Raw genomic sequence first — 15,650 nt, 5'->3', positions numbered from 1 at the left:
CTGATGAATGCTCTGGAAGCTGGCTGGGTCTTATCTTATTGATGCACCCTCTTATCTTGGAAGGAGTTTCATTTTTAGCTGCCACAGCTCAGTAATTCTTTACTATCTTATTAGTTTTCTAAACTGTGTATTAATTCTTTAAATATTAGTCATTGCATGCTTATTGTCAGACCTAAATTACTTTCAATCTTGATATAAAATTCTGTCATGATATGATCACTTTTTCTGAAAGGTTCCTTGATTACCAGATCTTTAATTAACTATGTTGCCTCTCAGCTCCAGTAACCCATCTTTAAGCCTGTCCTTCAGTGCTGCCAGTATGGAGTTTGCATGTGGCTGTGTAAGTTTCCTCTGGGTGTTCCAGTTTCCTCTCACACCCCAAAGACATACAGATTGATACCTTTATGGGAACTTTCTATGTACAAATTGATTGGCCCAACACATTGATGCAATCACAAAGAAGGCACACCAGCAGCTCCACTTCATTAGGAGTTTGAGGAGATTTGGTATGTCACCAAAGACTCTTGCAAATTTCTACAGATGTACGGTGGAGAGCATTCTGACTGGTTGCATCACCACCTGGTATGGAGGTTCCAATGTGCAGGATTGAAGGAGGCTGCAGAGGATTGAAGGAGGCTGCAGAGGATTGAAGACTCAGCCAGCTCCAACACGGGCACAGCCCGCCCCGCCATTGAGGACATCTTTAAGAGGCGGTGCCTCAAGGCAGTGACATCCATCATTAACGATCCTCACCATCCGGGACATGTCCTCTTCACGTTACTACCATCGGGGAGGAGGTACAGGAGCCTGAAGACCCACACTCAGCGTTTCAGGAACAGCTTCTTCCCCTCCTCCATCAGATTTCTGAACGATCCATGAACCCAAGAACACTACCTCGTTATTCCTCTTTTGCACTATTTATTTTTGTAACTTATAGTCATTTTTATGTCTTTGTGTCTTGCACTGTACTGCTGCCGCAAAACAACAAATTTCACAACGTATGTCAGTGATAATAAACCTGATTCTGATTATTTCCTGTTTTACAGAAACTACGCTTTATTGACATTCCGAGGCTGTGACCGAAGCTAACAATACAAGTCTTCCCTTTCTTTAACATCTCATGCAAAACATAACATCTCCAAAAATGCAACACTCTCTCATTCTTATAGTCAATGGGCACTTTAACCTACATGATTACATTTTGAAGTGGGAAGGATAATTTGTCTAGAAAACAAAGCAAGAAAAGACTATTAACTTACAAACCAGATGGCAAGATGTTCACAGACATGTCAAGCGTATGATGCAGGGCTTCCACGAGCAGCAAGTCCATCAGTGCAGACAGCACCCAGCTGCCCAGAAGGAAGGACTAAAGGAAAGAGATAACAATCTTCCATGTAACCAACCACAGTTACAGATATTTAACACATTTAATTAATTACTTGCAGCTTCTACCATGTTAGCCTACTCTTCCCAAACTCGTAATCCGCCTTATTCACAAATCTACGGGGCGGCACAGTCGTGCAGCTCCAGTGGCCCGGGTTCAATCTTGACAGTAGCGCTGTCTGTGTGGAGTTTGCATGTTCTCCCTGTAACTGCATGGGTTTCCTCCGAGTGCTCTGGTTTCGCCTCATATTCCAAAGATGTAGTACTGACCACTGTGAATTGCTCATAGTGTGTAGGCGAGTGCTAGAATCTTGGGGGAGTTGAATGTGTGATGAATAAAATGGAATTAGAGTAGGTTTAGCGTAAATGGGTGCTTGATGGTTGACGAATGGAGAACCTGTTTCCGTACTACGTGACTTTATGGTTCTATTTCAACAGCTCACTGAGTTCTTCAAAAGGACCTCCTAAACCTGAAAAAGGTTGCAGTTGCATGGAAACTGAACCCTGCAAGTTCTTTCCAAGTTTTATACCATCCTGTCCTGTACATGTACATCTAAACCCAGGGACCCTCACCCCAGCAACACTGAGAGAGTACCTTCACCACACAGACTGCAGCAGCTCAAGAAAGTGACTCATTGCCACCTACATAACAGTGCAGAGACAGGCAACAAATGTGGAAGCTAAAACTACAAGCCTTTTGTTAAAATCTGGAAGAGCAACACCCACATCTCTGAACTAACTTCTTTAAAATAGTAAGTGCCCAACATTTCCATTTTAATTTCTCACACTTTAGTTATTTCAACAAAGCACTGTTGAATAAAAGAGAAATTGGTGGAAATACATAGGTCAGGCCCGACGTCAGAGTCATAGATCATGGAAACAGGCCCTTCACCTCACCAAATCTGCGCTGACCATCAAGCACCCACTCACACTAACCCTACAGGAATCCCAAGTTCAAGTTACTTTATTGTCATTCATCCATATGCTATAAAAACACATGGCGGAATGAAATGTCATTTCCCTCAGACTCACACAACAGAGGACATACATAAAACAGAAGACATCCAATAAACACTGACAAAAACAAAAACAAAATTGTGCAAGTACAAATAGTGCAAAAAACGGTATATACAGAATACAAATTTAGTGCAGAGTTAGTGCAAAACTGAGTTGGATGAAGAAAACACAAAACTCAGTGTGTTACACTAATTGTATAAACATGATCAGCAGCGGCCAAAGTTCTTATACGCCGTTGTGCAAACCAGGGCTTTTGACGTGTCATTTGTCTGAAACTGTCTCCAGGGTATTCAGGAGCCTGACAGCCTGAGGGAAAAAACTGTTGTACAGTCTAGTAGTTCTGGCCCAGATGCTCCGGTACCGCTTGCCAGACGGCAGTGGGACAAATAGGTCGTCGGAGGGATGAAAAGGAGATTCCAGAGATAGGAATGTAGGTAAGGGCGAATCCGCCATGTAAACTATGGCTCAGTTGGTAATACTTTTGCCTGAGTCATATGATTGAGATTTAAATCCCCCTCCAGAGACTCAAACTAAACATCTAGGCTGACACTGCAGCCTAGCACAGAGAAGGTGTTGCACTGTGAGTGGTAGCATCTATTGACAGGATGTTAAACTGAGGCCTCGTTTTCCTTCTCAAGTACATGCAAAAGATGTTACTTCAGTGATGAGCAGTGGGGATTTCAGACTGAACCAAGAAGTAAGCTTTTCCAGTTTATAACAGTTTATAAGATAAAAATATAACTGCTGTAAAATGAAACATACTGCAAATTTTCGGCTGCCATATCTTCTTTCAAAAATTCTAAAATTGTAGATAAGAAGGCAACTACAGAACACGTCCTTGAGGTCAAGGCAAACAATCCTGGCAAAGATAATTCTCCATATCTGAAAGAGATCAAAAATTACAGATTGAAAATTACAATTCAAGGATCTTTCATATGATGAACAATTACTCCTGTTTGAGGGGTGGGGTGGGGAAGAAAGGCAAACGGAGGAAGACGAAAGGAGAAAGGACAGAACAGGAGTAATGGAGAGAATGAGGATAAAAAAGGAAGAAGATGGAGGGAGGGAGAAATGGATACAAGGAAGAGAGAGAAGGAAAGGCGGTGGAGGGGGGCTGAGGCTGATGGAGGGAGAGGAGAGCATAAGATGGAGGGCATTGTTTACAATGCTCCAGCCACCATGAGCATGATGCTGGTTTAACAAGACTAACTAGTCTATTGCTACCTGCCTAATGTCCATCTTTTTATACAATTATAATTTCTTCATGTAGCTGGAATTAATTCACTTTTCACCAGGTAATATTTTCTAAATTTCACAGGGGATATTTAATTTTCCCATTATTGTATTTTGGAAGTTATTTTCAAGCACTTTATGATTACATTCCTTGTGCATACTGATATAATCATACAACCAAAAGTGTTGTTAGGGGTGAAAGAAATGCTTTTAATTTCAGATATCCTCCATCAAGATGCAGGCTGATCCATGAAAATGCTCTCTGACTTTTCTCCAGCAACAGGTTCACTGGTCCCAGTCCCACTGCTGACCCCCCCCCCCCCCACCCCAAAAACAAAACATTGTCCACTTCAGGGACAGGACTGCTAACAGAGGCACAAAGTAAAATCTCCTGAGCACCACATATTTTATTTATGGCTTTAAAATGGAATGGAGATACTGCGACACAAAGGGCTTACTATATATATCCCGATACCAATTTGAGTTGGAAGTTCCTCCTATTGATGTTTAGCTTCTAAATGAAGCCAGCTGGTATCTGACAGACTTGCGTCAGGAAAGCAGTTAAGTGGCTTCTTTATGGATCAGCAATTTATTTTCTATTTTCAATCGGTTGAGATGCTTGTGTTTGTTATGTTGTTAGCTGATCCAGAGGAAAGGAAGGAAATAGTGGCCGGAGACAGTGTTGGGGGGAAAAATATATTTTGATGTAAATTCATCTTTTTTTTAATGATGTTTAAATGCAAATTTGGAGAAAATTTGAGAAATCTGGATGGACAGTTTCATGACATTTGTTTGTTGCTTACTAGAATCTAGAAACATAGAAAACCTACAACACAATTCAGGCCCTTCGGCCCACAAAGCTGTGCCGCACGTGTCGCTACCTTAGAGACCCAGCCCTCTATTTTTCTAAGCTCCATATACCCATCTAAAAGTCTCTTAAAAGACCCTATCGTATCTGCCTCCACCACTGTTGTCAGTAGCCCATTCCAGGCACTCACCACTCTGAGTAAAAAACTTACCCCTGACATCTCCCCTACACCTACTCCCCAGCACCTTAAACCTATGTCCTCTTGTGGCAACCATTTCAGGCCTAGGAAAAAGCCTCTATCTACCCAATCAATGCCTCTCATCACCTTATATACCTCCATCAGGTCCCCCGTCATCCTCCGTCGCTCCAAGGAGAAAAGGCCAAGTTCCCTCAACCTGCTTTCATAAGGCATGCTCTCCTTGCTGTCCAATGAATCTAACAAACTTTGGGTTATTTTGCTCTTGCTCAGTGGGATACTTAAACTAATCAACTTAACCAGACATGAAGATACAGGAGACGGCAGATGCTGGAATCTGGAGCAAAATACAAACTGCTAGAGGTATTCAGTGGGTCAAGCAGATGCTGCTTGACCTGCTCAGTTCCACCAGCAATTTGTTTTTTTAACCAGACATGAGTTATTTAACAGAGAAGTTACAGTATCAATAACAACCTCCACAGCTCCACAGGCTTAGAGTGGAAACTATTGCATTGATAAAATACTACAGGGGATAATTGCTTATAGTAGGGACTACAAAACCTTCAATACAACCCAGAAAAACGGGATCCATATTTTTTGATAATGAAATTATTTTAGCTCTAAAGCTGTCTATGAAAGCAACCTCAGCATAGAAAGGTGGAAAATACTTCAAAGCCGCAACCATCACAGAAAATGTGACACATGGAGACAAAGACAATTGAAGAGATGGTTTTACATATTTCTTGAAGGAACAAAGCAAGATAGATGTAAAAGGGCCTTATAAACTTTAATGACAGTATTACTTATAAAATGTACCAGACAATTTTATGATTACTTTTCTCAACACGAGACTCCTTCAGCCTTACTATATTTCATTTGATTAGAGTAACCCCAAAAAGTACAACTTATGGCCTTGGTGAGGTAATAAGTAAAAAGCTTCACATTTCAAAAATAGTTTACAATAGAAATTTACACTGTGCAGATATGAGAATAAAAAATACTGCAGACACAGAAAATCTGAAACAAAAGCAGAAAGTGCAGAAACGTCAAGGCAGCATGTGTGGAAAGGAAGTCAGATTTGATGTTTCAGGTTAACTCTGCTTCTGTTTCCACAGCTGCTGCCTGACCTGTTCAATGTGTCCACCATTTTCTGTTTTTGTTTCAGTTTGACTTGATCTGTTGCTGGGGGTTAGATGAAATAAACAGAAACTTAATTTTTGAGCTGAAACTTCTTGGAATTTAACTTTTGACAAGAAAAACCATGGCTAGAAGAGAAGGTCAGACTCATAAGGTCATTGTTTCCCAGACAGTAACAAATCTCACTTCCTCTGAGATCTTCCCTCCACAACCAGCACATGTCTACTTTCTCCCTTGAATCCACAGGGAGGACAGTCCTTCTTTGGTGAATTCTGAAATGTTCCCAATCCTCAGGTTTACTGGTCTTTTTGGCCACATGCTAAGTGTTTTTCTTTGAGGCTATACGCTTTTAAATATTCTTGTTTATGCCTTAAAAAGGATATACGTTGTTAACTACACATTAATTCCTCAAATGATAGCCATTGTTTGTTGTCAGAACTTTTAATAGAGCATCCCAATCTACCAGAATCAACTCATGCCTCGTAGTTTTGTAGATGGCTTTGTTTAGATTTATTACTCTGGTTCCACATTAAACTCAATCACTCTCAATCTTGTACCAATAGAAATGGCTTATCCTTGCTTCCTCAATACCCATCACGACTTTGCACACCTCTATAAAATCGTCACTTTAAATATTGAGACACAAATTAAGAAGGGCCGACAAACAAACTTTGTAGACACTTGAAGCAATGCCGAACGGATGAACTTACTTCATGCTCTTGTTTAATTGCTTTTAAGTTATACACAAAGTAATTCTGATATTGCTGAAATGGCACAGCTAAAATAAAGGCCACAGTACTGAGCACCACCATAAGACTCTTGGAAAGAGGGGCTTTATCTGTAAAACAAAAAGGGGAAATTAGATAGCACCAAATGATTGACCACAGATTTTTTTCTTTACTATCACTCTGATTTATAGGATTAGCCATAATAATTCTCCCATCCTATTGTGCATTCAACTCATTTTAATTGTTTCTGTCAACATCCTCATCACAAACCTTAGCAACATAGTGACTGCTGATTAAAGGAAAATAATACACTGCTCTACTGCACTGATTCACACTGAAGTAATTGGAGAGGTATTTAAATATCAGTGGGTGGGATCATCAGCTCCAAGTTAGAAAGTCATGAGTTCAAGTTCTCCTTCGAAGACTTGAACATGAAACCTAGGCACTCCCAACAATACGAAAAGAGTGCTACACTGTCAGCCAGATGACCTTCCGGATGAGACATTAAACCAAGGCCCAGACTGCCCTCTCTAGTGGATGTAAAAGATGATCCATTTGGATGGTTTTGATGACAGGCAGAAGGTATCTTTCCAGCAACATCATAAAAGCAGGTGATCTACTGGTCAATGGGCATTGTTTTGTTATATATATATCACAGCAATAATTTTATCAAAAATACTGAGAAAATACAGTACTGACAGAGGCACTGCTATGTGGAAGAGGTCCCATTTGCCCCCCAAATAGAATTTGTCAACTTAGGGTGAAGAAGTAAAGTTTTTCAGTAATCACTCTTGATTTAAAACATCAAAAACATTGAAAAGGGCTTATTTATATTTACATTCAAATCATCAACAGCTGTCACACCTACTCATGTATGACAGTACCTGGACCTGCTCTTTTCCCTTGTTATATTGAATATATTAACCATAAATGAAGTTTTCTGAGTATTGCTCCCTTTCATCGTATTAGTTGGCCGGCTGACTTAATTTAGATATTATAAAGAGTGACAGAGCAGAAGTCCCATACAGAGAGCACAACAAATTTGAGCTTGGCCATTCAAATATAGAATCCTGGATTTCCTTCACACAAGGGCAGTAAAAAATCTGGAATTTTCTCCCCACAAAGCATAGAAACTGGGTGTCAACCAGAAAAGTCAAATTTATGTTTGATGGGTTCTTGTTATACCAAGATATTATGGGCTATGGAACCAAGAACATACTCTAGAAACAAACATTGCCCAATGCATGTATTTGTGCTCCAAACTTCCTCACGTCCCTCGTCATCTCCCCAGATCGAGAAATTCTTCTTTTCCTTCCTCCTTGATGCGAATTGAGCTTCTCCTTAAGTGCGGCTCTGCCACTTGTCTCCACCCTGTTTAACATGTCTTTTTTCTCTTCTGTTTATCTAGCTCCCCCTTACTTGCCATTATCTCAATGAATGTCAGACAAGACTGGAAGGGGTGAGTGGTCTGTTCTTGTTATTACTTAGCAAATTTCCAAAAAGGTTAACAGAGGTACCATATCCGCACAGGTTAAAAGTGGAATGCGATGAAGAGCAGTTTCCAGCTGTGATCGATTACTGAGCAAGGAAATTTACAACTTTTCATTAAAAATTGTAAACATTGAAGCTGTGGTCCAGTTTAAGGGCTAAATGCAAGTGTATAAAATTGTTTGGATATGGTTGTGAACACTGTATAAATGCAAGATATTGTTTTCTCTCTGCAGCTCAGACATCATCAAGTGGTGCATTCACCCACCCAACAGTGGAACAACTGGCTAGGCTTATTTCTGGCCCAGTTTCTCCAGAGTGGCAATTGAACCAATAGAGCATTGAACTAGTTTTAGCAAATGAGTTCCACTTGACTCATCCATGATGGTATATACAACTATGAAAAATGGACTCCTTTTGTGTAACATAAAAAATAGCAGGAAGAGGCCATTCCCTCACCTGCTCTGCAATTCAACAAAATCATGGCTTATCTTCCTCATCAATACCATTCTTTGCCCTGTCCCCAGACTCCTTGGTTCTCTTAATATCCTCAAATCTATTTCTCTCTCTTTTGAATGAAACCAATGACTGAGTCTCCACAGCCCTCCAAAGAGTCACCACCATTTGAGTGAAGAAATTTCTCACTTCAGTCCTAAATGGCTTTCCCCTTATTCTGAGGCTGTGACCCCCTAGTTTTCAACTCCTCAGCCCGGGTAAACATTCTTCTTTTATCTACCCTTCTGGGCCCTCTAACAATTTAGTTTATTTCAATGAGGTCACCTCGTATTCTTTCAGACTCTAAAGAACAGAATCCTAGCCTGTTCAATCAGTCCACAAATGAAAGACCTGACACCCCAGTGTGGTGAACCTTCATCATACTCCCTGCATAGCAAGTACATATATTTTTAGATAAGGAAACCAAAATTGTACATAATAGGCTAGGTGTGGTCTCACCAAGACTCTATAGGATTCTCTTAAGATGTCTTTACCTTTGTACTCAAATCCTCTTGCTGTAAAGGCCAACATACCATGACTTCCTAACATCTGCTGCACCTGCATGTTAGCTTTCAGAAACTGTGACCCTTTGAAGATCAACACTTACCAATTTCTCACCATTTAAAAAAATACTCATACCTCTACCCTAACATCTTCTCACATTTACTCCATCCACCCTGTTGCTGCCTACTCATTCAGAGCCCTGTCTGAATCGTGCTTTCTAAACATTGGGTAAGCTTCCTCTTGACAAGATACTCTACGTCTCTTGTCAACCGTGGTACCTTCACTCTACCATCCTTACCCTGCCTCAATGGGACAAGCCTATCAAGAACACCATGCAAGTACTCCCTAAACAACCTCCGCATTTCCGTTGTACACTTCCCCAAGAACATCTGTTCCCAGTTTACGTTCCCAAGTTCCTGCCTAACAGCATCATAATTCCCCGTCCCCCAATTAAAGACTTTCCCGTATCATCTGCTCCTATCCCTCTCCAAGGCCATGGTAAAGGTCAAGGAGTTATGGTCAGTCTCCAAAATGCTCTCCCACTGACAGATCTGAAACCTGATCAGGCTCATTGCCTAGTACCAGGTCCAGTATGGCCTCTCCTCTAGTCAGCCTGTCCGCATACTGTGTCAGAACTCCTTCCCGGACAGTCCTAACAAACTCTGCCCCACCTATCCCCTTTACACTAAGGAGGTGCTAATCAATATTAGGGAAGTTGAAATCACCCATGACAACAATCCTGCTATTTTTGCACCTTTCCAAAATCTGCCTCCCGATCTGCTCCTCAGTGTCTCTGCTGCTATTGGCGGGGGGGTGGTGGAGGTCTGTCGAATACTCCCAATAGAGTGATCGCTCCCTTTGTTCCATGAAAGGTTCTGGAGCTACTTGTCAACACAAGTAGGCCTGGAAGAAAATCTTCCTGATACCTGCCTTAAATTTTTCAGTAGCTAAACCTTGTCTCACTCGTTCCCTTCAGAGGAGATGTGAAACTGGAGCTCCATATGGAGTCAGATGGACACGAAAAAATCCCTGGCCGATATTTAACTCTCAACAAACCTCACTAAGAAGAATACATCTGGTCATGATCAGTGTCATTCGTGGGAGCTTGCTGTGTACAAATTGGCGACCATATTTCCTACTTTCAACAGTGACTATACCTTAAAAGTATGTCATTGGCTGTAAGGTACTTCTATGAAGACTTTGGGTCATCAAAGAATTGCCAATCTTTCCTTTCCTCTTTACCCCCTACTGTCACAATTTAATTCATCATAGTTATTCAGATATATTACTGCCATACTGTCTATCTGTACAAGATCACTGAAATAAAGCTGAAAATCCCTGGTTCTCCAGCCTTTACTCAACAAGCAGTCCTTTGATATCAGCGATCTAATTTTGAGAACACAGGACAGTCTGATTGAGCCATTCTGCTAACCTGCATCCTAATGTTATGGTAATATAATTCAACATTCCACAGACCTGTTTGATTGCTGATTTTCGTTGGCGGACAGATTAAGTGTCAAAGCTGCAGAGATTCAAAAACTAATTTCAACTCATAAAAGCACAATTTGCAAATAGATGCATAAAGTGTGCAAATAAGAAAGTTATGATAAACCTCTGTACATCACAGCAGGAATAAAGAAAATTGCTGGAGGAACTCAACAGGACAGGCAGCACCCGTGGAGCCAAAGGGATAGTTGAAAATTCTGTATAGCTGTATATCACTGATTGAGCCTCAGTGCACTGTTTAGTTGTTCAGTACTATTGCATCACATTTTATGAAAGATGGGAAGGTCTTGGAGGGTGTGCTTTGTAAAATTTAGAAGAATATTGAGAGTGACAGGTTTCAGTTATGCAGAGAGACTGGAAAAACTAAGATTGTTTTTCCAAGATCAGAGAAGGTTAACTGAAGCTTTGAAAAGGTGTTCAAAATCATGTGGGATCTGTGCCATGTATTTTCACTGATGGTACCAGGGAAATGCTATTTGGCTATCAGGGATTTGAGATAATTGGCAAAAGATTCAGAGGTGGGGGAGAATTTTTTCTTTCTGACCAGTCCAACTACGACTTCCTGCACTGATTCACTGAAGTGTAAAGCAATATCACCTTCCCATTTTAACTCTAAGCCGTCCTGAATCAGCAACTTTACATCACAACAAACATTCTCATTTTCTTGCACAAAGCTCTTGGTTACGATTCTGCTATTCCCATTTATGCTTTCTCTCGGCCTTTATCTCTTCACCATCATCTCCTGCCTTGCAACATATCTCTGTGATTATTTAAGGAGGTCTACAACTCACCCCATCACATACATTGCCCCTTGTTCTCCTTCCCCCACCCACAAACCCTTGTCTTTTCGCTGGCTCTCAATTCAGATGTGCAAGATGTTACATTTTGGAAAGTCATATCAAGGTAGGACTTGAACAGTAGGGCCTTGGGGAGTGTTGTAGAACAGAAGGACTTTGGAGTTCAGGTACATGGTTCTCTGAAAGTGGAGTCACAGGTAACAAGGTGGTGAAGGCGGCTTTTGGCATGCTGGCCTTCATCAGTCAAGTCACTGAATATAGAAGTTGGGAGGTCAAGGTGTGATTGTACAGGACGCTGGTGAGGCTGCACTTGGAATATTGTGTTCAGTTTTGGTCACCCTGCTATAGGAAAGATGTTATTAAACTGGAAAGAGTGCAGAAAAGATTTACAAGGATGCTGCCCAGACTCGAGGGACTGTGTTATGAGGAGAGGTTGGACAGGCTAGGACCTTTTTTTCCTTTGAGCATAGAAGACTGAGAGGTGACCTTATAGAGGTGTATAAAATCATGAGAGTATAGATAGGGTGAATGCACTCAGTCATTTTCCCAGGGCTGGGGAATCAAGAACTAGAGGGCATAGGTTTAAGGTGAGAGCGTAAAGATTTAATAGGAATTTGAGGGGCAACTTTTATTTTTTAAAACAAAGGGTGGTATTACATGTGGAACGAGCTGCCAGAGGAAATGATTGAGGCAGGTACAATAACAACTTTTAAAAGTTGGACAGGTACATGGATAGGAAAAGTTTAGAAGGTTATGGGCCAAATGCAGGCAAATGAGATTAGCTTAGGTGGGCATCTTGGTCGGCATGGACCAGTTGGGCTGAAGGGCCTGTTTCTGTGCTATGTGGCTCTATGATCTATTTCACACACTGCCACCTGACCTGCTGAGTGTTTCCAGCATTTGCTGCTTACATACATTTAGGCGTGTTTAAGTCATGGTTAAAATTAACATTTTTTCACCCATGCAAACATGGTTTTAGATACACATTTCTTCCACAGTAATCATACTATGAGCAGGATGTTGTACATGTCATCAAACAGTTTGACTCTGCAAACACCCACAAAGGAAATTAAGCAGCTATAAGCAAAGGACCCAACCTACATTAAAATGCTTTAAATAGTTTGAAAGTCCATCACACTATTAAATAAATCTGTGGATCTTTCTATCTTGACAATAATATGTGAAGGTATGGATTATCAAAATATTACTATTCAATGACCCGCGTTATTTAACCACTTCAGGAGCTCTCCAGTTAATATATTTTTTGAAAGGTAGACACTCCAGTAATGTAGTAAACACAGCAGCCAATTTTCATTCAAGTTCCCACAATAAACAATGGAGTAACGTCCAAACATACTTATTTTAAGTGATTTTGAGTGAAGAATAAATATGGACTAGGAAAACAGAGAGATCTTCATTTCACTCTTCAAACAAAGCATTTCTATGGAGTATTCCACATCAGTATATGGCCAGCATCACACTTTGATAAAGCTGAAATGTAGGAAACTCCACAATTTGTACACAGAAAGCTTCCATAATAAATAATGAAACAAAGGACCAGAAAATATGTTGTTAGTGACATTGGTTTGGGGTGAAAATTGGGTCTAAGAGATCAGGGAGAATTCCTTCCACGTCCTGGAGTGGGATCTTGTACAGTAATCACACTACCAGCAGGATGTTGTACATGTCATCAGTCAGGGCACAAAAGAGCCCCAGAGATGGTAATATAGGGTGCTCCCTCAGTACCGCCCCTCCCACAGTGCGGCGCTCCCTCAGTACTGCCCCTCCCACAATGCGGCGCTCCCTCAGCTCCCCCCATTATGCGAAGCTCCCTCAGCAGCTTTGCTCGGACTGTGCAGCGCTCCCTCAGCTCCCCTCCCCCCATGCGGCGCTCCCTCAGTACCGCCCCTCCCCCACCGGCGCTCCCTCAGCTCCTCTCCTCCTGTGCGGCGCTCCCTCAGTACCGCCCCTCCCCCACCGGCGCTCCCTCAGCTCCTCTCCTCCTGTGCGGCGCTCCCTCAGTACCGCCCCTCCCCCACCGGCGCTCCCTCAGCTCCTCTCCTCCTGTGCGGCGCTCCCTCAGTACCGCCCCTCCCACAGTGCGGCGCTCCCTCAGCTCCCCCCATTATGCGGAGCTCCTTCAGCAGCTTTGTTCGGACTGTGCGGCGCTCCCTCAGCTCCCCTCCCCCCATGCGGCGCTCCCTCAGTACCGCCCCTCCCCCACCGGCGCTCCCTCAGCGCCGCCGCTCGCACTGAGCGGAGTAGCCGGAGGACAGCCCCCGGCTGTTGCCGTGGGGCGGGATGTGAAGCCGCAGTGATGAGCCCCGGGGAGAGGGAGCGACCCCCGGGGTGAGGGAGCAGCCCCTCGGCCGAGTCCACCTCACCGGCTCCTGTCACAGGCCGCAGGCGGGGGCAGGCCCGGCGCCCAGGCCCCGGACACCGCCGGGCTCACAGGCGCCCTCCCCGCCGAGGCCCAGAAGCAGCAGCCTTGCCTGCGCCGCTCGCCGCCAGACCCCGCCTCTCCCCCCGGGCCCCGGTACTCACACAGGCCGCTGGAGCCCGTGCCGCTCAGCATCGTCCCGCCGGCCCCGCCCCCACGGGTAACCCCGCCCCTCCACCAGCCCGGCCCCGCCCCGCCCCTACCGCCGGCCACGCCCCTCCGCCGGCTTGGCCGCGCCTCCACGGGAAACCCCGCCCCTTCTGCCAGCCACGCCCCTTCACGAAACCAAGCCACGCCCCCAGATCGCCACGCCCCTCCCCTTCGTGGGCCCACACTGCCCACCCACCAGTGAAACACTGACACACTCACTAACCGACACACACGCGTGCTGACACACTCACTGACACACTCACTAACTGACACACACGCGTGCTGACACACTCACTGACACACTCACTAACTGACAGACACGCGTGCTGACACACTCACTGACACACTCACTAACTGACACACTCGCTGACACACTCACTAACTGACACACACGCGTGCTGACACACTCACTGACACACTCGCTGACTGACACACGCGTGCTGACACACTCGCTGACACACTTGCTGACTGACACACACGCTTGCTGACACACTCGCTGACACACTCACTAACTGACCCACACGCGTGCTGACACACTCACTGACACGCTGACACACTCGCTGACTGACACACACGCTTGCTGACACTCACACACTCACTGACACACACACGCTTTCACTCACACTCGCTGACACACTCACTCACTGACACACTTGCTGACACTCCCTGACTCATTCACTTGCTGGCACACACTGACACACTCACTCCAACACACCAACTGACTCAACTGCTCACTGACATTTACTCACTGACACACTCACCACATTTCCACTCACCGACTCTCCCAGCTCACCGACCTTATCACTGACATCCTGCACTCTTCACTTACTGACTGATTTTACTCACTGACCCACTCATTGGCACACACTGATTGGCATCGTCATTCACTGACTGGAGGGCACACATGCAGTGACACTCTTACTCATTCATTTCTTATAGGGGATGAGTTGCTTCCACTCCAGTGTTGTGAGGTGACTGATGAGGCCAGGACTGGAAACCACAGGTTCTTCCTCATACAGATAATGTCTAATGGGGCAGGGGGTTGGTTAGCTCGTGCATCCTTCCACCATTTACATTGGGCTTCTGAAGGCTGTTGGTGCATGGCCTTCGGGGTCTCAGTCCAATCCTGAATGCTCCTCTTCCACTTTGAGCAGTTATGGTTCCCTGGAGTCAGTGGGGATGTTGCATTTCTTCAGGGAGGCGTTGAGCACATCCTTGAATCTTTCTCACACTCACTTGCGGACACACTTGTGCTGGCTCACTAACACAATTGTTCTCACTCCTAGACACACTGACTCACTGATATACACACACACACACACACACACACTCATCTCACTCAGTGACACTCACTGACACACAGTTACTAATCACAATCACTGATGCATTTGTTGATTGATCCACAGGCATATTCACGCTCATGGACATACACATTGACATAGTCACTAACACACTAACATGCCTACACTCACTCAGTGACAGAAACTCACTGAGACACGTACTCACTCATCAACATGCTTGTTCTTTGACACACACACTTGGTCCTAGGCACACTCACACACTGATACGGGCATTTGATGACAAACACTCATTCACTGACATACTGAAACACAAACACACTCATTGACACACTGATTCACTGATACACCCACACACTTACTCATCTCACACAGTGACACATTTACTCACTGACACAATTACTATCACAATCATTGACACACTTGTTCATTGACCCACAGGCATATTTACATGGACGTACTCACACATT

General features: G+C 43.8%; 1 protein-coding gene across 4 annotated transcripts in view; it reads right to left on the bottom strand.

Moving 5' to 3' along the window:
* The window catches only part of ubac2 (UBA domain containing 2), a 153,880-nt gene extending 139,959 nt beyond the window's left edge, over positions 1 to 13,921 (bottom strand). For 2 of the 4 annotated variants that reach the window (XR_007957114.1, XR_007957115.1), the window contains exons 1-4: positions 13,837 to 13,872; positions 6,485 to 6,612; positions 3,163 to 3,282; positions 1,260 to 1,366 (exon numbers count right to left, since the gene is read on the bottom strand). Coding sequence is in view for 2 of the 4 variants with exons in the window: in XM_052025627.1 (XP_051881587.1) it covers positions 1,260 to 1,366; positions 3,163 to 3,282; positions 6,485 to 6,612; positions 13,837 to 13,867 (386 nt within the window). In the remaining 2 variants the exon portion in view is untranslated. The other 2 variants (XM_052025627.1, XM_052025628.1) reach the window with 2 other exon arrangements.
* Between the last annotated feature and the right edge of the window lie 1,729 nt (positions 13,922 to 15,650).

The sequence above is a fragment of the Pristis pectinata genome, chromosome 11 (genome assembly GCF_009764475.1).
Source record: "Pristis pectinata isolate sPriPec2 chromosome 11, sPriPec2.1.pri, whole genome shotgun sequence".
Classification (NCBI taxonomy): domain Eukaryota; kingdom Metazoa; phylum Chordata; class Chondrichthyes; order Rhinopristiformes; family Pristidae; genus Pristis; species Pristis pectinata.
This window is presented reverse-complemented; position numbering and strand designations above follow the sequence as displayed.